This window comes from Brienomyrus brachyistius, chromosome 13, assembly GCF_023856365.1.
Source record: "Brienomyrus brachyistius isolate T26 chromosome 13, BBRACH_0.4, whole genome shotgun sequence".
NCBI lineage: Eukaryota > Metazoa > Chordata > Actinopteri > Osteoglossiformes > Mormyridae > Brienomyrus > Brienomyrus brachyistius.
Window position 1 is genome coordinate 19,384,532 of NC_064545.1, and position 27,693 is coordinate 19,412,224.

At 43.2% G+C, this 27,693-nt stretch overlaps 2 protein-coding genes across 4 annotated transcripts in view; both read left to right on the forward strand.

The window, feature by feature from the left end:
• The first annotated feature begins 1,727 nt into the window (after positions 1-1,727).
• Positions 1,728-10,344, forward strand: LOC125706259 (uncharacterized oxidoreductase YjmC-like). 2 transcript variants are annotated; one of them, XM_048972857.1, is made up of 11 exons: positions 1,728-1,912; positions 7,631-7,779; positions 8,063-8,251; positions 8,365-8,426; positions 8,522-8,575; positions 8,748-8,846; positions 8,937-9,072; positions 9,161-9,279; positions 9,590-9,685; positions 9,870-9,980; positions 10,093-10,344. In XM_048972857.1, exons 1-11 carry the CDS (start codon positions 1,884-1,886, stop codon positions 10,204-10,206), a joined length of 1,158 nt encoding a protein of 385 aa, XP_048828814.1. In that variant the 5' UTR covers positions 1,728-1,883; the 3' UTR covers positions 10,207-10,344. The 2 variants fall into 2 exon arrangements, with proteins under 2 accessions (XP_048828814.1, XP_048828815.1); XM_048972858.1 differs by having other exon boundaries at positions 1,729-1,891.
• A 131-nt stretch (positions 10,345-10,475) lies between these two features.
• LOC125706258 (potassium voltage-gated channel subfamily KQT member 1-like) overlaps positions 10,476-27,693 on the forward strand; it is a 70,008-nt gene continuing 52,790 nt past the window's right edge. The window contains exons 1-2 of one of the 2 annotated variants that reach the window (XM_048972855.1): positions 10,476-11,676; positions 18,423-18,513. In XM_048972855.1, the coding sequence (XP_048828812.1) occupies positions 11,282-11,676; positions 18,423-18,513 (486 nt within the window). In that variant the 5' untranslated portion in view covers positions 10,476-11,281. Of the gene's footprint in view, positions 11,677-18,422; positions 18,514-18,972; positions 19,203-27,693 lie in introns of those variants that run through there. The other variant, XM_048972856.1, reaches the window with a different exon arrangement.

Here is a 27,693-nt window from a genome sequence, read left to right on the forward strand (position 1 = left end):
CGGTTTGTTTTCATTGCCATGACTATAACTGTATTGTTTGCTTTTAGTGGCAGGTTGGAAATTCCATGAATGAATCTGGACTCAAGACAGCTACAAAAATACTACATGGGTGGGGCTCAATAACCTGCTTCTCGTCTGATTTTAGCTCCTTATGCAAGGGAGCTCTACGTGTCGCAGGAGCCTGGCATCGAGACTCGATGTGTATTCTCTGGTCCTCCAAAGTGCCGTATTGTTGCAGGTACCAATAAATAGAACATGCAGTTTTGTAGATGAAGATCACTCACTACAGAGTGCAGCATGTAGATCTGGGCTTGACTGGGAAGCCTTAACTGGTTAGTACCTGAGGAACATCATCTCCGCGCACTTTAACCCCCCACTCCTCAATCGCCTTACAGGCTAACGTCAAATTCATAGCTAATTATCTTATAATTAAAGTAGGAAACTCCCAGTAAATACACCAAAATGGCCGTGATAGACACTAATATTCAAATTTTTTCCATCCAAAAAACTCAACCAATTATACCCTAGATACATGTTGAAGTTGGACAGGAGGACAAATAAATTGTTGGCAAGGAAAGCAGAATGTCAGACAGCCATAATCCCGATCCCTACTGTTGCAGCCACAGTGCACTGAACGCACCTGATTCCATCTGTTTAATGTCAAATGTCTGATTTAAATTCCTTATGGTCAGACTGTACGCAGAGTAACTAGACTTAACTCTGAAGCCACTGGGCAGGCAGTGTGGTGCTGTAGAAGATCTCCTCAGTCTGTCACATAGTGTCTTGACACCAGCGCTGGTGGTGATGGTGACTTAGGTGAGGTTCATCTGAGCTTTCAGTCAGCTGGAGACTTTCTATTCGCCCTGGTCTGTTCCTGCCTCTCACCATCCATGGTCCTGCTCTTCCTGGCCACGTTCTCCAGGGTCAGATATTTATATGTAGCTAAATTACAGACTGAAGTACCAACTTTCTACTTTCCGCCCAGTAAAGAAAAATGAAAATGTTTCCAGATGTGTTTTTGGGGAGATTACAGGCTGAGAGCGTCTCACTGGTTTCTAAGTAGATGGGAGTTAACTTCTCCTCCGAATGATCTAAAAACGGCAGTCTGGTCGCAGGAGTAGTCCATGTGTGGGACAGAGCGGCCACAAAGAGATCCGAGGTTCATGTGGCTGGTTGGACCACCCCGACTGGCCAAAGGTCGAGTGCACAGCTGTCTGGGGCCTCCTCGAAGCCAGCGATGTTTGACAGGCTGCTGGTTCCCTGCTGCTGATGTCACTAATACAATACAAGCTGACAAAGTCTGACTTTGACACCCTGACAAAACAAGCAGACATCTGGCCTAAAGGGCTAGATGTTAGCTACAGAGAACAATTACAGGAAAGAGATGGCGTGGAATTAAGATGTTCATCAACTTAAGAAAAATTAAGTACAGTAATGACAATAATGGAAGAGAGCGAATCTTTGAATCCAGAACTAAAATTTTGATTCCTACAATACAGTATATTCCATCTAAGCGGAAACCAGTTATTAATTATTATTAAGGTTTATCATATATCAATAAACTGAAAAATTAGTAAAGACAATTTAAGGTTCATTCCCTGTTGTACTCCGTTTTCGTTGTTTTGGAAATTCAATCTCTTGACACGACGACGGTCAAAGGTAGCAATAATGCCGTCATTACAAATATTCATGCCAAAAAAAAGGTTCACCTCTTCGCTATGCCCTCGTGACCTGTTTTCCGGAGAGCGCCGATGGAGCTGAAAGCCGGCGAGGCGGGTAGCTCGCAAAGGAGGTGTGGAAACCGGACCGACTAGCAGGCGCTCCCTCGCTCGATCCTACCTGTGTACCAGCAACATCACCCTCAACATTCCGACCGCTCAAACATGAACAGGTACCGTGTAAAGCTTTCCAGGTATATCCTACCTACAAAAAAATATTACTAGGATATAATTAGCGTTGTTTATGTAAAAAGTATGAGACGTCGTACTATAAATATGAAGGTGGTACATGTATATTTGTATTACACCTCATCATTATTTTGTAATCATTAATAATAATTATTATTATGATTATTATTGTTATTATAATTATCGTAATTATCATCATCAGAACTTATCACTTAAAGAAGGACCGAACATAACTTATTTGTAATTATCATTTTTTATTTACTATTATTTTTCATCGTGATAATTTATGTTCTGCAGTCGATACAATCGTTTGCATTTGTAAAGACATAGAATCGTTTTTAATCGAACTTAAAGACCTTCGTTAACAGCAAATGAGGATATTGGGTTAGGGATATAAAAGCGTTCTTGTACATTCAGCGTCTCTGCACGGGTAAGGATAAGAGTCAATTATTATTACAATACGATATCTGTAAGCCATTAATTAGATATTGGATAATATTGGTTTTAAATTAGTTATTACATAGCATATGTATAGTTTCCATTATTTAAAAAGCAAGTGATTTCTTTGTTTTGATGTTCCGATATAAAGTAAAATTCAGCCTTTAAAAGTTGTATGTGACGTAACTTTTATAAAGGAACCCCCAAAATGAATTCTCTGCTTTTGCACAAAAAGGAAGTAAACATCTTGGTTCCCAAGGGCTGTAGAGTGGAACATCATGTTTGCTACTCTGGGACACTGGGGACCGTTTCTCAAACTCAGGCTGAAGTGGGGGGGGGGAGTTATGGAGAGGGAACGAACCATCCCAGGCTGCAGATTGGCCTTGACCTTCACACTACTCTCCCGCCTGCTTGTCCTGGCCAACAGACTAGGAGACTTTTGACAGTCAGGCCTCGTGTGAAAGAACTAGTTACAGGTAAAGCGAGTTCCAGCATCACAACGTTCCCAAGACACACAGGGTCTTGCTACCCCTCCTTGATTGTCCTCCCTGTAACTTGGCAACAGCTTGTTACCTGGTGGTTCGTTGCTGCCTCACTCCATCTCCTCATTTGCCCGTTGTAGGTTGTTACAGTATAGCACAATGTCGCTTGTCTGTCTCAGAAGCTTACAAAAGCTTTCTGTAGCTTGCAGAAATAGAAAAAAATATCAAGACAGCACAAGGTAATACTGAACATGAAGCCCTATGTCCCACTTTGGATTTAGTGTTGTTTCCAAGTTGGGATATGTGAAATCGACTTTGTTTTCCCCTAGGGATAAAGGGAATATGACTATTCTATTAGTAACTTGATCTATTTTGTAGTTTCATTAGGTGAATAAGGGGATTAACTGACCTGAATGTCTAGTCTGCATGTATGTTTTGCTCTTCTAGAATTTCACCTTTATTAAGTGCAACTGGTCACATGCAAGAGTCTCCAGGTTCTCAGTGTATTGAGGCCTGGCAGTCGTCTGTAGAGTGTTTGATTTTAACATGATAGACCCACTTTGGACAAAATCACTGCAATTGGCGAGAAGTTAGACAGAATCCTGAATAAGGTAACAGCGGTTCGATTCACTGCCATCAGTGCTGCAGTGCAGGATTTCGAACAAGACTCTCAAGATCCCTCAAAGGAGTCAAGGACGGTGTGACGGTGATTATGCTGAGTAACTAAGCCTACATAACTCCACTACTGCACTACTGCACTGTGGCTTTGAAGCTCCGCTGCCTAGGGTGCTTTCCTCAGTCATCACTCTTACGCCGTTCTTACAGTGTCTGTCGATCATTTAATCACACATTGCTGCGTAATCGCTCCTTAGCAGGTGTACACCTTCCAAGTCTTTGGCTGGAAAACAATGACCGTAGAACGCCGCAGCAGCTCACACAGAACGACGTCAACCCAACCCAGCCTTTAGATTGAATTGGATTGCATGAGTAGGGTGAGGCCCTCAGGAAACAGAGACTGTTAATGTTTTAACGAAAAAAGCCACCAGCAACTTACTAAACCAGACTAATAGGAAACCCTAAGGCAGCAGGACCGAAGGTGGATCAACGTGCCATTAACTGGTTATACGTAAAATAATTTTCCATATGTTTTATAGGTGACAAAAACATTAATATGTGGTAGGCATGTGGGATTGAGGAGCTGCGTCAAGCCGGATTCTCCCGGAAGGCATTTCAGGGCCTCTCTGGTTTTGACTGCCTATTGTGCGGACAGATCTCTGCTTAAAAAAAAACAATAGCATGAAATAAATGTAACACGTATGAGCAACATGTGGCTGCTGCGTTTTTTCCCGCCAAAAACTGCCTCCCCCCCTGAGCAACTACCATCCACATTAGTTCCTACCTGTTATATAAAAATTAAAATAAGTGTTTTAATTCTCAGTCCAATTTCCATGCAAATTCATATATTTTATCAGTTTAGATTTATTCTTAAAAAGTGAGATTGAGTGAAAAGCTCCTTGGGTAACGCAGAACTGCCACACACACTCACCGTAAAAACTGACTCAAACGCAGGGGAATGGGGACAGGGCTGTGGTGGGGGGTGTTTTAGAGAAAGAGATAAGGTAAGAATGTGTTTGTCTATTTAGCATTTTAGAATTTGTGTGATTCTGTGAATTATGTGAAGCTAAGTGTATAGTATTATTATTATATGTGTTTCACCTGGTAGGAAATGGTTTTCTGACTGCGAGTGCTGTAAGCCCCACATAAGTACGTGGTGTGCGGGCATTTGCGTCCATCCATCCATCCATCCATCCATTTTCTTAACCGCTTATCCTACTGGGTCGCGGGAGACAGAGTAGCCAAAAATATAAATTATTGCCATAACATTTATATCATACAGATTATTTGTCATAGCGGCATGTAGGCCTGACAGCTAAGCTGTCCGTTTCAGTAGGCCTACATCGTGTGCTTTGTGTACGGGGTTTTATACACCTTCCGGGACCTGTGGCCGCCTCGTAACCCTCTCTCTCATATTCCCTTCATGTTCTAGCGCCTTCTGATTTACAGATTAAGCAGTCTGTGTATTTGTTGTCATATTTCATTACATTATTTATATGACCGTATCGCTTGCATCCACAGATTTTGACTCAAAGAATTCCACATGCCTTACCGCTTTCACATTTTTACTGTACATGTATGCTTTGTATTTTAACTGAAGGAGTTTGGATTAACCGTACAAAGGTACAGTGAATGCTCTGTTATTCAGACATCCTTCAATCATACATCAGAGTTTCTGACAACCTGTGCAATTCAAAAAGCTATTCAGCTATTCAGGAACCAGCTGAGGCAAATTCAGCAGGTTGGGTGAGTTAAACCTTAGGGGTGCCTGTGGCACATGTTACATATGTGTTATTACATACATCTTTTTCCTTTTTTCTCTGCATGACTTACGCTGCGTACATCTTACATTGTGTCTATAGTGCAAATATCTGGCCCATCTGGATTATTCCAGAATCCTTGTTAAAAACCATACGACAGCTAGTTCCCTCCCAAGATTCAGATTTTATTGAAACATAATGATAGAACTGTGTTAAACCACCAAAAAGTCAGAAGCGAGTCTTCCCCATACAGTAACATGGTAGCAATCCCTCAGCCTCGCTAATGGTGCTTTTCCACTGCACCAGGAACTGAACCGTTTCCGGACCGAACACCGAGAAAGACAGTTTTCCATTGCTGATATGCTGATATGGCCCCGCTTACTAGCAGGGCTGAAAGCATAACTGAAGTAAGATGGTTGAACTGAAATTATTCATTATTATTAGTATCGCGTATTGCAATGTATCGATGCATTCCCAATAACTCGGAACTTGAAAATTTCCAACCTCCTACTTGGAAAAAGTACAATTTAACAGATGAAAGGGATGGATTTGTGATGCAAATTTATGCAAGCAAATGCTAATTCCGCTAGCATCTGATGCTAACATAATATGGCAATTGTCACAGACGTGCTAGCAGAAATTAGCTGGGGCCAAATTCAGGGACTGGATGCTTCAAAGGCTGCATTTGAAGACCGAATGCATCACAGTGGCGTGAAAAGGCTGTCCCGTTTTCAAGGTCCCTCCAAATGCGGTCGAGAAAAGCATCTTTCTTTTGGCAAGTTGCGAAGGATCCGCCTCATGGATCCTTTGCAACCCGACATGTCCCAAGATTCATCGCGCAGAGGTAAAGTGGGTGTGTCCCAGCTAGACAAAATGAGCGGCGCTTCATGACTCAAGGGTGAGAGCGGGAACAGCCGGTGACGCAATTTTATAATTATCCATAGGCCAGACTTTCCCAGTTGACAATGCTTTCCGTTCAACCTTCAATAAATGCAGCCAACAAAGGCTAAATACCTTCATAGATGAAGCCTTAGAATTTCAACACACTCCAAATTCAGCAACACCATTACTGAGTTGACACTTGTGCAGTGGAAAACCAAAGTGAGGTGGAACCGCACTGTAGCTAGTGTCTCTTCACGCTACAGGTCAGTACGGCCACCGCAAGATGCCTTGGGACACTGGTGATACAATCACTTAGAATCATGTTAGAGTCAATACAATGCTGTTTTTCATATAAAAACTACAGGTACTGTATCCGCATCAGATGTATTTGGATAGACGTGTTTCTTAACTGACTAAAATATCCTGTTGGGAAAAGCCAGAAGGTTATGGAGCCTTTAGAATCAAATCAGTATGTTTCAACTGATAGATTACCAACAAAATATTTCACCATTACTACACGTAATCTGTCCAAATAAGAAGGAACATTAACATCAATCACAACCAACAGCTGCCTACCACTAGCTCTGGGTGTGACCAATGTCCCCCCACCACAGATGGGCCAAAAAAAAGCATCTACATTGTAATTAAGTCTGTTCTTGAACGCCCACAGTCTTAGGCTAGGTCAGAGCTCACATCTCCCATTAGCTCACTGCCAGGTTTGGCTGTGGACCCATATGTGTGCTCTGTCCTGTCACTAGGACTTCAACTGGGACTTATAGTCTGGTTTGGGACAATGGAATGGGACACTCTGATCCTGCATGCACTTGTTGATCCCTTACTTTTTGTTTACAAAATTGATCCACCCAACCCTCTCTCCGTGAGGCTGTGTTCCATCCCTCTCTGAAGTTCGTCATAGAGGCAGTAAACAACATGATGTAACCTGACACACTAAAGCTTGCCAACTCCCTACAACTCACTAGTAAGAAGGGAAGCCAACTGCCAACATGCCTGCCAATCAGACACAAGCTCCTATCAGTGGAGATTACAACATTTCATCTAGCCCTTCTGACCACTAACCAATTGCACACTTCTGACCACAACCAAGGCTATTCAGACTGGTAAGGATTAACAAGGCTATGCAAACAAGCTTATCGGACTCCTACAATAATCAGCACCAACGTTACCAAATCGCCCCTTGTGTATATAGTGAATAATAATAATAACATGCCATAGATAAATTAAAATACATTTTTACCATCAGGGCTCACTTCTAACTATCATGTTACTCATCTTATTTTACTTAATCTCATCAAGATTTCAGGCACATCACTTTCAATGACCCACGTTGCATTCTGGTGACATGTTTACTAAAGACCAAAACAAACATTTGTGACACTTTATTTTGCAATACGTATTGCATTATTGTTAAAATATTCATTGGCTACAGTACCACAGAGGAATGTTTGTTCCTTCATTTAAGCTTTGACTTTCAGGATTGAACGTTTTCTGTGCTCTTGGTAACACTCAGGGGTAACTCATTTCTCAGGTGCCTCATCTTCAGTTCAGAGGTGCTGGGATTCATCGAGAAGTGCATGGTGGCCGTGGGTACCCAGCCCAGTCACGCAGCCACCTTGGCAGATGTTCTGGTGGAGGGAGACCGGCGGGGCCACTACAGTCATGGACTCAATCGCATGGGTCAGTTTCCATCCAAGCACCTAGACACTGAACCGTCATACACTGAACGATGCTCTCTGGACTGAACCATGATCATAAAAATTAGACTGATCTCTTCTTGTAAAGTATCCTTTGAGGTTATTATCCAGGTGGTTCTGGGAGAAGAATTAAGAATGGGAAAGCATAAACTGGAGAAATCTTTGCTGGTTTGCACAGAGAGCTCCTCAAAGCCATGGAAGAAAGTGATGACAATGAAAGACTGCTCTGTTTCTCCTAAGCTGACCTTATTTCTTCTCATCTGCAGATATGTACGTTAAAGACATCCAGACAGACATTTGTGCTAAGGAGGGCACTCCCACAATTGACAAGGAGACCGTGGCTACAGCGCTGGTGAATGGGAGGAACCTGCTTGGACCTGTTGTGGGCAACTTCTGCATGAATCTGGCCATTCAGAAGGCCAGGGACGCCGGCATTGGCTGGGTGGTAGCTTATGGTAAATCTACATATGAGACAGTAGCAGTTCAGGACAACATATATAGAAAAGACTCAAAGAATCATGTCCACTAAATGGTCACAATCTTGTTTGGTTTTGTCTTGTCTGCTTAGGCTCCAACCACTTTGGTATCGCCGGTTATTACTCCATGCAGGCGCTGAAGGAGGACATGATCGTGAGTAGCACATTACCACACCGTGCACTCTGTCTCCACCTAGTGGTAAACTGTAAGAGTACGTCCATCATGTGTTACGTTCTCCACTTTGGCAGGGGATGAGTTACACCAACACATCTCCTCTTGTGGTGCCAACAAGGGCGAAAAAGGTGGGTGCTTAATTGTTTCAATTTCATGCAGCTGTGATCGTCTGAGTGTGGATCCGTGTCAGTATTTTCCCTGGAAATGAACCCTGCTTATGTGGGATTTCTGTCATATTCCTGGTGCTTAGCTGGCAGGCTGATGCAAAGCAGTGCTTCATGTTCTCGTTTCTCATTGCAGTGCACGCTGGGTACCAATCCCATTAGCGTGGTCGCTCCAGCTAACAATGGCGACAGCTTTGCGTTGGACATGGCTACATCTGCAGTGGCCCTGGGGAAGGTAGGACCCACTCAGCTTTGATCCCCGGATAAGAACAGAGTTCTTCAGTGCGCTGCATGGTCCAGAGTCTTCTGGGTTTGGGCCCTGCAGGTGGAGCTCCATAATCGCCGTGGCGACACCATCCCAGAGGGCTGGGGCTGTGACTCTGAGGGCCGGCTGAGCACCGACCCGGCCAAGGTGCTGAGAGGGGGTGGCCTGGTGCCCATAGGCGGGAGTGAGACCACAGGTCAGTATTCGTCTTTTCACATCCCTGCTGCTGCTGATCAACACAAAGCAATGCATGTGATCAATGCGGGGTCCCTCCTATTCCACAGGCGGGTACAAAGGGTTTGGTCTGGGCATGATGGTGGAGGTTTTCTGCGGCATACTGGCCGGCTCCCAGTACAGCAAGCATATACGCACCTGGAGGGACACAGACCGTGTGGCTAACCTGGTTCGTATTTACGTAATAAAGAAGTGCAGTGTATACTATATAAAGAGTTCCTAATATTCCGGTAGCATATTGCTGACGCCATCTAGTGGCCATAATAAATACTGACGTTTCTCTACTACCAAAGACAAACGGTTGATACCTGTACACAGGGTTTCTAAGGAGCGGTCAAACATCGCGCATAATTATGTTGCTTTTGTATATTTTTGTTCAGCTGCGCAATTAATTTCCTTCACAAATTGAAATGCAGTTTTTTTTTTTACCATTTTTTTTAACCGTTACCCTCAATTAACAACTTTCCTTTTGATTGCAGGGCCAGTGTTTTGTAGCTATTAACCCGGCTTGCTTTGCACCAGGATTTAAAGACAGAATGTCCGACCTGCTCTCTCTACACAGGAATCTGGACGCAGTGAGTGTCGCATGTTAAATCCTAGTCTGCCATGGGAACTGAGCTTGTGGCTGGACTGTTGCCCAATTATACATTTCCTGCATGCAAGCTGGAAATGAATGACCAACATTCAATAACTGTCTCCATGTCCAGCAGCAAATCACTGTGGCCTGTGACTTTTGACCCCATATCAATGTTGTATTAGTCTGAACCAGGCGCTCCAGTACTTATCCCGGGGGACCCAGAAAGGTCCAACATCCAGAACTGCAGGATCCTTGGCGGAATCCCCTATGACATAGAAGTAGTCAATCATATGGTAGGACACTGTAAAAGCACTGGCAGCTCGTGACTCTTGATCTGCTGTTTGCATGTCATCACAGCTGTTTCCCAGAATGCACCACAGTCACGCATCCTGTTTTCCTTTTCAGAACAACTTTGCCAAGAACTTTGGCATCGAGCCCCTGTTGCCAGTCAATAGGCCGGTGCCAGAGCAGACCCCACTGCACTACGACAATCCACTGGAAGCCAGAGGAAGAGTTTAATTATTTCCCTTTTTTTTGCTAAAAAATTCTAATCTTTTTAAATCTGTTTGTTGGATTTGTCTAAGGTGACAGATATCAAAGCAGAGCTGGGTTATAACAATCCTTCCAGAAAACCAAATAAAAACAATTAATACTTAAGGGAATCCATATTCTTGCAACAGGTGTAGGTAAGGTGACCTCTACAGCCACGTCAGGCAGTGGTACCGTATCAAGCTGCTAAGAGCTCCTGTCACCACACCAGCCCCGTCCAATAGCGCATGACTGCGATTAAAGCTGGCGTCTCTATCAAGAAGGGGCTCCTTCTCTGCGATGGATGGCTACTCAAGGTCATTGCTTCACAATACGCCAATGTTTCTGTAAGAAAGATAATCTGCCCGCAAAAAGCCTTAATTATAGAGTAAGTAAGAAAACGAGCAGTTTAAAAGACTCGGACACACCAAAAAAAAAAAAAAAAAAAGTGCTATTAGTTATTTTTATTAGAGGTCAATCACATAAATCATGCAGAGCTTCCTGTCTTGCTGACCTTCATCAGTTGATCTAAATAAGAAGGGTTTGTTCATTGCTTTATTTTCAAAACTCATCGTTTTTATAAAATATCATTTTACATGTTAAAGACTACTAACTTTTTAAAATGAGTTATTTCCTCTTTATACTAACTGGCTTAAATGGCTAAAGAGAGATGTTTAGCATCATCGCACACGTGCATATAGGTAAAGGCACTTATTCTGCTGAAATTCCCCTCGAAGTTCACGCCCACTCGCGCTAATAAAACGTCACTCACCAACAGGCGCGCGGTTTTACTGGCATCATCCGAACTACATACGCAGACGCGCGCGGCTAGCAGGTGGAACTGCAGCTGATGCCATGCAATAACTGCACTTAAGGAGATAATGAACTGAGAACCTGCTTTGGAAAACATAGTTTAATTACTCCTGGTTCAACTCCTGCACAGGTTTTCTGCCTAGTTTTTTTGCACTAAAGGATCCCTTTCCTGTTTCGCCTGCGCCATATATTACATGAAGTATACCTGGTAATGAACCGCATCTAATCGGGGTTTAAAGCAGCTTTTTAAAGAATGTCCACTCCTATCGAAGCTGGCATATGGCACACCGGGCGGTGTTCGGGTACCGCGGGACATACGGAGACGCATCTGGAGTTAGAAATGTCCGAGGCGGCATCAGCTCCGATAGAGGAGCCCGGCGCCTCATTGACAGCCGCGGATGACGGGAAGAGCGAATGGCTACGCGCAGGAGGAACCGCGGCCACCAGCGACAGCCGCCTGGAGGAGATGGCGCTGGACGCCTCGGTTAGCGAGCCGATGTCCCGCATGCCGGCCGTGCGCCTCCACCCTCGCATGTCCGTCTACAGCACCACCCGCCCCGTAATAACCCGCAGCCACATCCAAGGACGCGTGTATAACTTTCTGGAAAGACCAAGCGGCTGGAGATGCTTCGTCTATCACTTCACCGTGTGAGTCTTCTGAAGTTGTCGTTTACCAAGGGGTCACCTGATACAGCTAAGACCTTGACTTAAAAAGTAGGATTACAGAAATGATTAACCAAAAAGGTCCATGTATGCATTGATTTTGTTACAAACCTAACGCACCTACATAATACGCTTAAATATTTAGTGTAATTTTGTAGGTAAAAGTGAATAACCGTTGGCACGTGATATATTAATGAATTACATAATGAAATTCCATTAAGTCTGCCCCTACCACAATAAACTAGCCAATTAGAACTAATTATCTACCAATACAGTTTGTATTTAGTGGGAAAATCAAGCCAGTAGCCTGTTTCACATTCTGGTTAAGAAGTGAATTCGGAGACTCTGAAGTCCCTACAGGTACACTGAAATAATTTAAAATGTTATTGGCATGAAATAAACAGATTTCATGCAAACTGAATTTCAAGAACATTTTCATTGCGATCATGACAACTAAGGTAAGAAAAAAATTTACAGCGGCAGCATAATCGGATTCGCAGGAGGTAATGTAGAGATGGGATTCTGGATTTCTGGTCCTGGGAATATATGGTACTCCAGGCAACAGCCTACAGAACAGGGTTTTAGCATAAATTTCCTCCTCAAGGCCGTGTTTATTTCCGCACCTTCTGATTCAGTAGCAGGGACGGATTATGGACCAGGCCAGCGGGGCCGCTGCCCAGGGGCCCTTGGGGTGCGTGGGGCCCCTAGCCCAAAACAATTTGCAACGCTTATCAACAATGTATTTTTGTTTGTTTATTTTAGTGGGCCTACATTCTTTGATCCTCTGCCTACAAGGGCCCCTGACCCTATAGGGAGGGCGTTTGGCTGCCAAGGGCCCTTGAGTTGTGGTGGTGGTGCTGGTGGTGGTGGGGGGGCCTTCGCGAACGTTTTGCCCAGGGGCCCACACAACCCATAATCCGTCCCTGTTCAGTAGCCATGGGTGATCAGCAGGGTTTATGGTTGTTTTTAAGGGAACACTGATCTGTTGTAGCAATGCCATGGTTTGTGGTGTTAAAGGATTTCAACGTTCCTAATGCCTGCCTTTTCTTGAGGCATTGGCTGTTTGTCACTTGGGATCAATGACATATTTCTTCTTATTGCTGGTGTTTGTTATTGCGGGGCTTGATAACACATAAGCAGCAGGTGTGACTGCGATGTACACTGATGTCCGTTCAGTTCAGAATGATTTTTTCGCTAAAGCAAAATAACATTCAAAATGATCATTTCAGAAGCCATTTACTTTGAAATTTGCTACTAAAAGTTAATCTTACTGTCCTTGAGGGTGGTATTTTTTTATTTTTATTTTTGGATGGATGGATTGAAAACTGGCGGCCAGAACCGTACAGCGTTCTCAGTAACTGTTCCACGCCAAAGCGAACGGGACTATTTTGGTGCTGAATTTCTGATTTTAATCTCAAACAACGGTTCTCACGCATGACGAAAAACAGGACTCTGAAATGTGTTTCCCACATGTACAGGATGCCCTCGTAACGCCTTGATCTCCAGCTTCTGGCATCAAAAGCAGACAATAGGTGACAAACGGGGAAATGCTGCGTGCCGTGCTAGACGGATCCATGTTGATTTCTGCTTCCTTACTTACTTCCTTACCGTGTTTACAGAGGAGGATAAATTAGGAACAAACGTTAAGGAGCGGTGTGTGGATCCTTGTCAGGAGCCTGTACCCGCGTCCAGAATGTTGTTGGTTCAAATCCTTTGGCTGGCAGGCTAATCATACCAGTGCCTGGTCTTTATGCGAGATCCTTAACCCAAAGCACTAGTCCAGAAGAACAGGAAAATGGCTGACCTCAGGAACCTTACTGGGAATTTATGAAACGGGTAAGTCTTTACTGGTCTGATTTTAATAAAAATGAATAAGGATGCACTTCTTAAAATAATAAGTGTGCATGTAAATGGAGGACTAAAGAACATTTTAGGGAGATAAAGCCCCCCTATAACACCCATAGCGATGCCCTGGATGACCCCCGCACTTTGACCCCTGCCTTTGCTCTCACCTGCAGGTGTTTTTCTGTTTCAGAGGAGAGTAAAATCTAAAGAATTTCTATATACTTCTGCAAATAGCAAATAAAATATCATTAAAGTGAGTTTGACCTCCACTGAACAAACAGAAATAATCTCATTGCTTGTGTGCCTTAGTTTACCCTATTATACCAGGAGACTGAACATGGGGGGGATTACTTTGCCATGTACTGGCATCCTTTGTTAATGGTGTTACCCGCCGTGTGCTCTGTGGCATAAGCTCTCGGGCATCCAGAGCCCTGCCCGCATAAGCAAGCGGAAGACGGAAGGATCTCTTACTCAAAACTAACAATGTGTGGGTTAGAGTAAAAATGAGTAGAGAGGCTATGCTATAATGAACTAAAGGAGTTAGATACACTAATCCAGCACTTGCTAGCACTTTCCTGGAGGACCGGTGTGTGTGCTGTGCTTCTGATAAACGTGACTTTGGCATTTTAATAAGTTTAACTACTTCATTTTTACGGATGCAAACATGAGGGATCATTAAAAATTTTAAATACCCACAGGTTACAATGGGGTTATATTCTGATAGACCTGTCGTAAGCCGAAAATATCGTAAGGTGAACATGCGCTTTAATACAGTACACCTCATCTAAGAACCTAGCCAAGCCTGCCTTAAACATGCTTAGAACGCTTACATTAGCTGGCAGTTGGGCAAAAGTATTGAATATTTTGTGTATTTTATTGAATAATATGCTGAAAGTGAAAAACCTTTACCCATCGTCAATTTGAAATATCGTGACGGGCCATTGCAACCCAGGGAGCATCTGTATGTAGTATATTTCTGGAAATTGACCAACCCCTCCGCAAACCCCTCATTGTTTCACGGTGGAATTACTTGCTACTGACCAGTACTGGGCCGTGGGCCAGGGGTGGGGAACCCATAATCTAGGGTTCTAAGATTTGTCTCATTTTTTCACAAGAAGCCATACTTCACTCATATTACTTTTATGAATAATTTTACAAAAAAAAACTTGTTAAATTACTGGAATTCATCAGTTAAATTGAATACACACCAGACAACATGCTTACAGTGGTAGGATGGGAAACGGCAGTGATTTATGCAGCTGGTCAGTCTACAGCAGGCTGCGTCCAGCTGATGATGATTATTTTTCAATTTGTAATTTTTTATTTTTTTTTGGCGGGGGGGGGGGTCACACTCACTCCATATGCCGTGTTGTATAAGTTAAGGTCAAACACTTTCCCTTTTCATTGCACCTTTCTGTTCCCCTTGTTGGTGGGTTTGTTTCCTGTTACGCTTTTGATAAGTTACTAAGACGTTGCTGTAATTCCATTGTAGGCTACCCAGTGGGAGCTTGTTTTCAGATTAGGCTAAGCGATAATGCCGACGTACCAGGGCTGCAGGACACTTACCTTATCAAAGACCTTCAGATTTCTGACACACACAAACACATATACATTCACAGAAACACACAAACGCATATACATTCACAGAAACACACAAATGCATATACACTCACAGAAACACACAAACGCATATACACTCACAGACACATACACACAGAAACACATATACGCTCATAGAAACACTCACACAAACACATAAATTCATATGCATACGCTCACAGACACATACACATATATGCTCACAAACACATACTCACACACACGCTCACAGACACATACACACACAAACATATACCCTCACAGATACACAGAAATACATATATGCTCACAGACACATACTCACACACACGCGCTCACAGACACATACACACACAAACACATATATGCTCACACACATACACACACAAACACATATATGCTCACACACATACACACAAAGAAACACATATACCCTCACAGACACACACAGAGAAACACATATACGCTCAGACACATATTCACGCACAAACACATACACACTCACAGAAACACACATACAAACACATGCGCTCACAGAAACTTACACACATACAAATACAAACGTAGGGTGATAGTTTTTTTTTTTTTTTACTTTTTACAATCTAGCTCAGAATATTTATTCTTGCTGATATTACTACAAACAACCATTCAGATTTTCAGTATAGCATTTTCAAAATAATATTAAAAAAATGCTACACGTGACCCGATAGTAGGAAATGAGCTTGTGTAAGTTAATGAAGGGTTAGGCAGGGCAGTCGTCACGACCGTTAGCTGTCCCTCCATCATGGGAGATTCAGCTGTTTTGTATGGACACGATTAAAATGACTGACTGGTCATTTCTGAAGACTGTTCACCTTTTTATGTTGCTTTATATTGATTCATTACTTGGTTTATCGTTATCTGTTTTGCTGAGCTACATGTACTGTCTTGTATAGCGCTCCAAAGTACATTGTGTCCAATGAGTTTCTTCGGGTTGTTTTGGTTACATTGTTTTCTAGCTGTTTTCAATTAATTGTCATCTTGACAGAACTTTCTGAAGTAGCTGTGCATGGCCATGAAATATATAATTATTACTCATAATATAGTAATACTGGGTATTAAACGAGCAGCCGAAATTTGGTGACCATTTAGCAGTATCTAAAATATTGTGCTGCGTTCACATTTTTATCAGTCCTGGATTTATGCAGCACATCTCACTGGGGAATAACATCGGCTCAGGCATCAGCTGTCCTTCCTCAGTATGAGTGAGCGTGGATGGGGTAGGAGAATTTGAACTTGAGGGGCCTCCTGCCAGAGAGAAAATAACTTTATCTTAGTGTGTTTGAGGGTCCAACTCAGACTTCTGTTGATTTAGTCTGAAAAGCGCGAGTGACCTTGTGGAAGAGCAAACCAAATGACGTGTGTAGAGTTAGTCTCTATGGTAGCTGGAATCTCCTTTTGGGCAGGACAAAGTTTGCATTTGGGTCACTTCTCAGGGTTACAGACTGGGCTGTGTTATTAAGCACACCAAAAAAATGCCACAGCCCCTTTTGGCATGGGGGCGTTTTGTGAGGATGGATCATGGATTAAGGACTGGTACAGCCATGGAGCAGAATTCTCTGTCTCATTCGTGTTTTATTATCAAGGTGATTATTGCTGATAAACCTCAAAACCAACGAGCTTTGTGCTGCAGCCCGAGCCACATTTAATGTATTAAACAGTAAAAAAAAAAAAAAAAAAAAGCTTAACTAAAGTTTTTGGAATTACATAATGTGGAATGACTTTTGTGATATATTTACCATTTGAGTTTTGTTATTGGAACCTTGGTCTTGCTGTAGTTGTGGAGCTTGACTAGGGAATGCTGGGATGTATGTTGGCTGCCTTGTTTTTGCGGAGTTAATAAAAGAGCAGCGTGCGACAAAGGTGGCTGTCTTGTGCGTGTCCTTGTGAAATTCACCACAGAAAAATTGGCGACGAGGATAAAACGTCATTGTGCTGCAGAACATGGCACTACTGATTGGGGCGATAGGGGAATTCGTTCCGAAGACAGAGTCGTGGTCGGCGTATGTGGCTTGTTTAGAGCAGTTTTTCATGGCCAACGACATCGATGAAACTTTGAAAGCAAGCAAGTAGCTACTTTGCTAAGCGTCATGGGAGCGGCTGCTTATGGCTTATGAAGAAATTTAGTGCAGCCGGCTAAGCCGAAGGCTAAATATTACAGAGATATTGTGGACATCCTGACTAATCATTTTGAGCCCAAGCCTCTGCTAATTACTGAACGCTTCCGTTTCAACCACTGCAACCAAAAGGCTGAGTTTATGACAAGCTACGCAGCCGAGCTAAAGCAATGTGCAGTGAACTGTCAGTTCGGAGCGAATCGAAGTAGCGCTGAACATGGAGACTGCGGAGAGGGATGCTCAGCAGCTTCGAGGGCAAGCCAAGCGCGCGGAGCCGGTGCATAAGCTTGACGCCCGGTTTTCCAACTCGAAGGAGAAGTGTTACAGATGTAATGGTAAAAATAACGGAGCGGAGACATGTCACTTTAATGGTTCGAAATGTCACAGTTGTGGAAAAATGGGACACATTAAAAGAGCTTGTAGAGGGAAAGTGACGGCTGCAAAAATAGGTACAAAACGCCAGGAACGCTATGAAAAGAGCACAAAATATGTGGAAGCAGAGGAGACAGAATTGCCAATGTTTACGCTAACAAGCAACCGAAATAGCAAGCAAGCATTCAAAGCGAATTTTAGGGTGAACGACAAAGAAATTGAAATGGAAATTGACACCTGAGCTGCAGTGCGTATTATTTCAGAACTACTTCAAGAGAGGTTCCCTGAGCAACCACTGGATGTCGCTAGCGTCAAGCTAAAGACTTACACTGGGGAAGTAATGCCTGTGTTAGGGCAATTTGAAGCTGCTGTTTGCTATAAAACGCAAAAAGAACAGCTACCCGTGATAGTAGTAAAAGCTGCTGGACCAGCATTGTGTGGCAGGAACTGGTTGCAAAAGCTGACTTTGGATTGGACAGAAATAAAAAATGTTAGTTTGATGCAGCAACCAAAATCCATAGAGAAAGTACTAGATTTGCACTCTGAAGTGTTTAAGGATGAATTAAGCACTCAAGAGGGTGTCATACATGATATATTTACCATTTGAGTTTTGTTATTGCTGGGATGTATGTAGGCTGCCTTGCCTTTGCAGAGTTGATAAAAGAGCAGCGTGCGACAAAGGTGCGTGTCCTTGTGAAATACACCACACCTTTGAATACAGATAATATTAGTGTACAGTACGTAACTGAAGGTCATAAAAATGTTCTCTCTCTCCTTAAGGTTTCTCATCGTCCTTGCCTGTCTGATCTTCAGTGTTATGTCAACAATTGATCAGTATCAGCCCCTGGCACACAGCATCCTCTTCTGGGTGGTAAGTCTTCAGAGGGCTCCAGATATTTATTTTGGGATTTAATAATCTGTTTGCAACACACCTAGACTTGTTAAGTAGTGAAGGAAGCTGGGTTTGCCTATATCATTGTAAAATGTATTAATAACAAAAGCTTGTTAACACAAACAGCCTGCTCCTCCCAAAAGAGTATCATGTGTCTGCACCTGAATATACTGTATACAACATGCAAACCCGGTCAGGAGGTTCCCTTACTGTATGCTTAAGCATTAGATGTCAGAAAAACTCCCTGCCTGGGCAGTAGGTGTCGCTGGTCACCCCTTTCCTAGAGTCCTTCGTGATTATGACTCTCACCTGTGTCTTGTTGTTCATAGCCATAGTGTTTGGTTGCTTGTCCCACAGCTGTCCCTCATCTTCCCTCATTATCTGTGTACATATGTGCCTGTCCTTGTGTCTCAGTCGGTCGTTGTGTTTTTTGTTGTTGCTCCTGCTCCCGTCATTTACCTACTTTATTGTTGACAAGTCACGGTCTGTTAGTTTCTTATGTTCTTTTTGAGTTAAAAAAAAAAGTCCTGTTTCGTTTCTGTGACAATCGAATGGCTATGGTGTGTGAATTGAAATGTTGGTACCAGATGTGGTGGATGCAGCATCTTAGAAACATTCTTCGCAGGATTTCCATGCACAGCAGTTTCAGGAGAATAAAATACCATGCGGTGAGTGGCAGTGCTGTGGTCACAAACGTGGTGTGAATGAGAAAGGTCAGAGGATAGTGGCTGCACCCTTAAAGCTAACCGGAAGATTCACCAGTGATGTGCAAAAAGAAATCTCAGAATACAACTTCTCAACCTTTAAGTGGTTCTGGAGACCTGGTACTAATTAGAGACAATGAAGTGATATATAAATCTTAGACAGTCAAAGAAAATGTTTAGACGATCTTCATGTTGGTGTGATGACGTGACATTAGTTCAGCTTGACCATTTCCGAAGCTGCCTTAGTCACCCCAGTAAACGTATCCGATACACCCATGTGGCCTCTGACTGGTGCACCACGCTTGGGGAATGAATACATTGAGCTGTTAAACTAGTTAATTGAGCTGCTAGTGAAATGTAACAAATATATGGAATGGCTTGGGTGTCCGTGGGGAGAGGTTTGGGAACGGAAGCGATCCAGCAAGATGTCAGGTACTTTCTGAAAAACAGATGAAACTTGTTTATCGCGTTACTCATAATTTGCATACATTCTAATGTTAAATACTGATATTTTTTTGTTGAGCAAATGTAAACTTTGTAATAGAAATTGTGTGTGTGTGTGGGGGGGGTATGTTTTTTGTTTTTTTTTCTCTATTGTGGGGACCAAATGTGCCCTGCGATGTAGTAAAAATCTTTTATTTTGATGATGTGGGGACCATTTTTCAGGTCCCCACAAAGATCTCAGAATGCAATCAAAAAAGTAAAAATACCAAAAGACTCATATTTAGTTTGGTTACTTATGGTTAAGGTTAGGGTTGGGTGGGGGTTAAGGTCATCATGTTGGGATTAGAGTTTTCCCCATAGAAATGAATGGAGAGTCCTCACAAAGGCATTATTACAAACCTGTGTGTGTTTGTGTGTGTGTTTGTTGGTAGACCCTGAATCCCCAGCCTGACACAAGGGTCCTACCCACTGTTTCTTTTCTTTTATCTTTTACATGGAGGTGGAAAAATGTACACACAACCCATTAAGCAGACACTTCATATGGTTATATTTGTAATTTTAAATTTACTTCCGAGTTAAACTCCTCATGTGTCGTTTCCATTATATCGTCGCCTTAAATTTTGTGTTGTATTACTTTGGAACAGCAGAGGGCGACGACAGCCTGTAACATTCTACGCATCCATCCATCCATATTTCATTACTGCTTATCTGATACAGAGTGAGTGACCTTTTATCCATCCCCACTAAGGCTGTACACCCCAATCCTCAGAAACTACAGATTATGCAGCTTCTTGCTTAACATCAGCTTTCAAATGATCTATCTATCTCTATCTATCTATCTATCTATTAAACAACGTCGCTTTGCACATATAGACAGAAGTTGGGCACTAATGCAAACTTCTAAAATGTGAGAGGAGTTTTAACACATGTTGTGTTCCTGGTACAAACAAATGACCTGGTAATCTGCCTCAGGCAAAGGTGGAATGAGAACAGCATGACTGTGAAATATGAACAATTTTTAAAGATATTTTTAATGTTGTACTCAGACACTCGGACCTGTAGCGTTAAATTAACAACCTAATTTACAGTGCTGTGAATTGTAGCCATCAGTGTGACTGACTGCTGTGTTGTTAAGACTACCAGTGAAAAAGGTACCAAGGAGATGAAAGCCTTTGCCTGCCTTGTAATTAGTGCAGGATGCCAGTGTTTTTTCGTCCATAAGACGACCCTCTGTGTGAGGACTGCTCTGCTGTATAAAAGTGTATCAGTTAGGCTGGATTAGCACTGGGTGCCCGGATGAGCGGACATCGATATTTTGTAACGGTTGTACGAGGAATCTGCCTTTTTTCACCCAGCAAGGCAGAGACAAAAGCGAGAAATCAGGGAATCAATAGACTTTAGCCAGCAGGAAAGGGAAAAGCTAGCGAGAGGGGGAGATTAGGGGCAGACAAAGCAAGGACTAAAGTAGGATTGAAGTGTAGTGGCCCCCCAGAACACTCGCGGGGTCAGGGGTGTACCGTGGCCAGGGAAATGATGGGATTAGGGCATCGTTAGGGGACGCAGCGAATCACAAGTTAATCTGCCAGACAGCGCCCGGCTGCCAGGGCGCTCAGTGGGTATTAGCTCTGGGGGGCCGAGGGTTGCAGGGAGGATGGGACGCGAGCCCTTCCCACAACAGGTGTCCCTCTTTTGTGCAGTGAAGTTGACCCCTCTGTTAAGTATCAAACACCAAAGTCATGTAGTCTCTGTTGTGGTGTGGGGGCCGCGGGTTGATGTAGGGAGTCTCAGAGGTATTGTTAGCCCCCCCCCCCCCCCCCCCAGGGGAGGGCATTCACCTCTCTCCTTCTCAGTCTTTGTATGAGTGCAGAGGGACTGGAGCAAGTCCAGATCAGGCCCTAAAACCAGATTTATTTTAGTATGTGGAAAGGGAGTCGGGATGGAGAAAGAAAGGAACGCGAGAGAGCAGCTTTCGCAGAATATCTCCAGCACCTGGGTCACTGTCACAGATGTCAGGGTTTAATCCGAAAAACAAACGTGCCTCCTGCTGGATTGCTGGTTGGATTGATTGTGAGGTATTTAGATGAAAGCATATGCTAATCAGATGGATAATAATGTCAGTTTGCTCTTATCTATTTAGTAATTATATATTCCACATAAAATGTAACACTTTACTGAAACAGTGTATGAAACCAAATTGTTTTTAAAATGGCTAAAATTTTGCTGTGTTTATTCCATCCATCCATCTGTTTTCCAACTGTGCATCATTTTGAGGCACTTGGAGCTTCTATGGGACTCTGTATCACCCAAGCCTGGACCTATGGGGTGTAAGAGGAAGGTGTGTCTTTCCTACACCTGTAGCATCAGCCTTTTGTTCTGTTCATAAGCAGACAACGAATCACAGGTGCCATTTTTACTCCGCATATTTCCACGTCTGTCATACTGCAGCTCATTGAGTATTTGTATATTAATAAATCAGATTTTACAGATGGAGATATGTTAGAAATGATGCATCCTAAATTGTATCCCCTGCGCACATTTTTAACGGGGGCGATCGCATCGTGGACCTTTACGCTGGTGCGTAGATGTGAGTCTCACCACCCCTGCTACACACAGCCTGATATCAGGACAGCCGTGCTCGCATGACCCTCTGGATATGTTGCTTCTCACAGGAAGCGAGTCACCCCAGTGACAGCTTTTTTGTGGCCCTTTCGTTAAGTGACACCTGAACCTGACTCCCTGTAAAGCCCCCCCCCCCCCCTCCATTCATCCACGCACACCTACCTCCGCATTGCCTGGGGTGCATTTCAGAAAAGCATCGTTGCTAACTATATTGGCAACCTGCTTAGCTATAACCATGCATCTGAATGGGTCTAACTATGTAAGTTGCCTACGAGAGCTATTGGGAAACACATCCCTGATAATGTCTTCTGTTTTACGGTAACCGCCATCAGGCACTTCCATGCAGCTTTTAAGTATGAAAGCTCTCATTTTCTGATTGGCTGGTGATTGTCTAAACAGAGGCGGGCCCGACTCACAAACCCAGTTTTGACATAGTGCTGCATGTTAGGAATTTAATGATGACTATGCAGGGAATCCATTAAACCATATATTTACCGTCAAGTTTAACATTAACAGAAGGTTTATTAATCATTTCATCAATCATTCCATGCGTATCTATGTCAAGAATTACTTGTCAGATAAGGTGAAAGCATCCTAAATTAGTGTGCACGGTTGACTCTTGGCTTCTCCCAGACCTTAATAGTAGCTGAGGGTTTGAATATCCAAGCAGGTCTAATGAAGGGCTGAGATGAAAAGATGAAACAGAAGAAAGACAGAAGAGATGAGAGAAAGAGGCGGGGGGGAGGGATTCTCCTCACCACCCTACTGGGTCTTTAATGAACTGAACCCACTTCCTCTATTGTGCCTCACAGCTGTTGTCCCAACAAAGGCAGAAATTGCCTGCCTCATTGTCAGAGCACTTCCACAATAAATTGAGCCTTGATGTTACCTGCCTTGTTGAAGAATGCATATGTCTTTCATGTCTGGCAGGAGGAACTCTTCTGGGAGCAGATGTTTTGCATTTTTAAATATACTATAGCTCTGGTGCGGACATCTTTCGTCAACATTAATTTACACAGTGTACTAATTGACAAGCAAAATAATACAGAGGAATCCTTTCTAAGATTGGATAAACAAGAAAGGGATGAAATTATTTCTTGCTCTAGCAGATGAAGTCACTGTGGCAAGGTCATTGTTTCATGCTAGGTCACGATCACAAATCTGCAGTTGGCCACACGTTGATGAGTTTGATGACCCAGATAATGGGGATGATTGCTGTTCCTTTTTAATCTATGCATTGCTCTGCTTTCCCACAACTGTCGTTATTGAGTGTGTTGTTCTTATTTTTCTCATAATTTTTACTTGTAGAAAGAAGCCTTAGCTTAGAGTTCAGTTCTGGTGTATTTTAGTCTTGAAATCCTCACGTCTGCCTGAGACGTGCATAACAGGGACCGCCATGTTTGTAGTTTAGCACCATGCTCACGGCTGATAGATAGAGGAACTAACAAACACCTCTCGCGAGCTACTGATAGAGGTGGTGTTAGGAGGAGGCAAGTTAAAACGGGAAGTGATTCAAGAAGCTGCAGCTGTCACAGGACAGAGCAGCCCGTGGCTGATGAGCAAATTGGCTGGTAGTTTCCACACTGCTAAAGCACTGACCTCCCAGCCAGGTGACAATTCCTTGTTGTGCCACTCTGATGAAATGGCAGCTGGGAACAGCCCGTCAAAAGAGCTGTTAATGACCTCTTCACGCACACATTTACTCCAGAGCCTTGACACACAGAAAGTGTTGCATGACAACCGGCTGATAATGATTTTCTATAATAACCACCCTTAACTACGAATTCTTAGTTGCAGTAATTTGCATTCAATTCATCCTCTTTCAGAGTGTGAATTGAATGAAGCACTTTCATATTTGTGTGACAAGCAAAGATTCAACACTTCATAGTGACCAGGTGGTGATGAACGGAAAGTAAGATTTCAATCTCCTCATCAAATAGGCAACTCATCCAGAAGACCTTGGAATCTTTGATTAATCAGTCGATCTTTAAAACCAGTTTTAACATTTGAGGTGTGTTTTTGTCACTATCAATGGACGTTTGTTTCTTAGTCCAACACGTAACGTTGCGCAAGTGCTCCATCTGTCCTTTCAAGTCATTTTGCTAAATGTAATGCTGAACATTTCTGTATGAGGCTTCAGGGCCACCAAAAACACAAAAGGAGACCAACTGGATTTCCTGTTTAACCTCCCCAACCTCAATTCCAAGCCAAATGCCCCCCAACCCCCCTCTAGCTTGGCTTGAGTACGCAGCTGTCACCTTTGGTGATCAGTCTGGGTAGCTTATGGGGACTAGCATTCTGCTGTGGCCGGGCAGAGTCCCCCCCAAAAGCATTGTGTGTTCAAGAGAGACGCAAAGATTCCCCTGGCTACAACCCGGCCTGCTAATTTCCCTGATGGGCCAGTCACAACTGACAGGGTCACGGAAGCTAAGGGCGTGAAACTGATCATTATTATTATAAGAAGAAGATGACGATGAATTCTTTGATTCTGGCATTTTTGTTGTCCGTTTAACAGAACATTGGACTATCTTATGTATAGATGTTAAATAATCAATGAAGTTTTTAAGGTTTTTCATTTTACACGAAACGTAAAATATCGAACATAAAACGCTTAGTGTTCTCCAACTGCCGTTTAAGTTCTGGAGCTTTCATTGTAATCTTGTAAGTTCATTGTCATTGACTGTCTCCTTAACTGGTTCACCATTTTACACAAGATGCTTTTAAGCAGCTTAAGCTTGCTGGTAGCTGTTGATAAAACAGCACTAGGTCCTGGGAACGCAGGATCCTGCTCGCTATATGGGGTGAACGGGGTCCCCCGTAATCCCAATGGCGTCTTTCCACCCACCCTCCATCTGTGTCCACTTCCTCCTCCCATCTGCCCCAGGGAGAAATCTATCTCCACTTAGGCCTTTCCAGGACACCCCAGCCCCCACCACCACCACCATCTCAGCCATCCTTGTGCTGCTGACACAACCACAGTGTGACCACTAAGTGCAGTGCTGATACATGTGCAGGAACTGCAGGGCAGGGTGGATGAAGCCCATGTGAAGATTGTATTCTTTCCTGGGGACATGGTTTAGAAATGACAGTGCACACGTTACTTTTGTAATCTTCTTTGTTGGTTCAGCTGCAGCAACAGAGGAGACGTGTGACATGTGCATGAGCAAGGTGGGGGGCGGGCCAAGCTCCTGGTTGGTAGCCATGTGTCTCAGCTTTCTCATGCAATTGGACAGCCCAAAGGGACAGGGCCAAAGAAAACAGAGGGCCATATTTTGTCCTCTTGTTTACCAGTTATGGTTTTGCATGGGGGACTGGTCAGAATTTGGTCTTTCCTCACTGTCCTCACCAGGGTCCTCCTGAGATTTTAATCTCACCATTGAACAGATAGGTCTCAACTGAAATCCATAATGGCAACTTGCCCTTATGATCGTGCGGTGCTGAAGTTTCATTGGTGGCCATTGTTCTCTGTAGAGTGAAAGGTGCAGTCAGAGTGCCTGACTGGCGAGAGCCGGTCGGGGGGAGGGGGGATGGGATGTGACAGGGGTGGGCTGGCGCATTCGCTCAAGGAGGGCTGGCTGGTATAGCACTTTTTTTTACGATATACCGATATATTTTCAGATGAGATGTGTAATTAGACAATATTCTTTGTATCGATATACTTTTATTGTGCGTTTAAAGTTAAGATTCTGTTAAATATTTTTAATAGAGACTTATAGTATTACTTCCTGGTAGTGAACAGCGCAGAAACGTAAGTGGCTAAAATCATACTGTTCATTTAGCATCCAACCGGGAAACTGAAGGAGAGGAAAGGCAAAGAATCATTGTCACTCGTTTCATTTCAGTTTTAAAATTGTAGGGCATTTTTCTTGTTCATATATTCACCCGCTGTTCTTCGAGCAATATTATAAACCGAGGGGGAAAAAAAGAGTTTGTTGTAGGACTTTGTGGACTGATAGGCCTTTCTGCTGTGCCTGATTATTTGACCCATGCAACACAGTTAATATGTTATAATCGTTTTTGTCTTGCTTCCGTTTGGAATAAAGAAACATTTTGTACTGAATACCTGGGGCTGTGTATTTGCAAGCAGGGAAGGAAACCTTGCATTTGCATTTTGTTTGGACCAGACTATGTGTTAATAAAAGTGTTTGTGACATCTCACAGGTGGCGTTGACTTACAACTGAACATTCTGCCCACTTCTTAGCAAACGGGGGGATTTATATTGTGTATCGCTATTCTTCCTACAGATACCGAAATTCCGTTTTTGCTCCATATCGCCCAGCCCTAAGTTAAAGGGCACACTGTTGGATCTTTGGTTCACCAATACAGGTAGAGATCCCGGGTGAGCAGCACTGCCCCCCTGTCTAGAATAAGCTTGAGATAAAACGACCAAGAGAGAAGCCGACTTAGACTGTGCTAATCATTACCAAGTATGTTGAAGTGGAGTTAAAACAGGGTGTTGATTTCCCTGCCCCACCTTTAGCTACATGCGCAACTTACCTGAAAGTTTGTTAGTTAAGGCACTGAGAAAAATACTGTAATTCAATAAACAATTATATATTTTTTCTCTCTCTCTCTCTCTGTATATGCTTCCTCTAGGATCTATTTTAAGGAAATATGGCATTTCTTTTCATTGTTATACAGACGGCACCCAAATCTACTTGGCTCTGAAACGGAAAGATGACAGATTTTTATAACTGTCGCTGAACTGCCTGGAGAACATCAAAGCCTGGATGACCTTAAATGTTTTGAACTTCAGTGCGTCATTTTTCGGCCCAGTGGAACCAGTGACTCCCCCACATTAACCTTGGTTCCCTAGAACCCGACTTCTAGTCCTACGGATGGTGATTTTTAAAATGGACAAACAGATCAGCTCAGTGATGAAGTCGAGCTTCTTTCAGTTAAGACTTTTACCATTTTGAAAAAGCTATACTTGCATTTATTTAATCTCGGCTGGTTTACTGTAACGCCCTGAGTCCGGGGGTCAGTCAAGCTTCCCTTTCCCACCTACCGCTGCTACAAAACGCTGCAGTACGTCTCTGGACAGGCACTAAGAGGAGTGACCACATCACACCAGTACTTGCATCCCTCCACTACACTACTAATACAATTTATTACTAATATACCCCAGCTAGGTCTCTCAGGCCTGCTGATCTGGCTAAAACAGAGAGGCGATCAGACCTTGTCTGTCCAGCCCCCTAAACTGTGAATTGTGAGCCCTGAGTGTTAGAATGGCACCATCTCTGCATGTTTGTAAGTCTCATCCAGAAACTCACTGTTATTCCTTAGCTTTTAATTCAGCATGAGAATTGTTTACCTATCGGTCGTCACTGTTTTTAGTCTCTTAATGTTCTTGCTCTGTTTTCAGTTATTTCTGTGTTCTTCTTGTTTTTA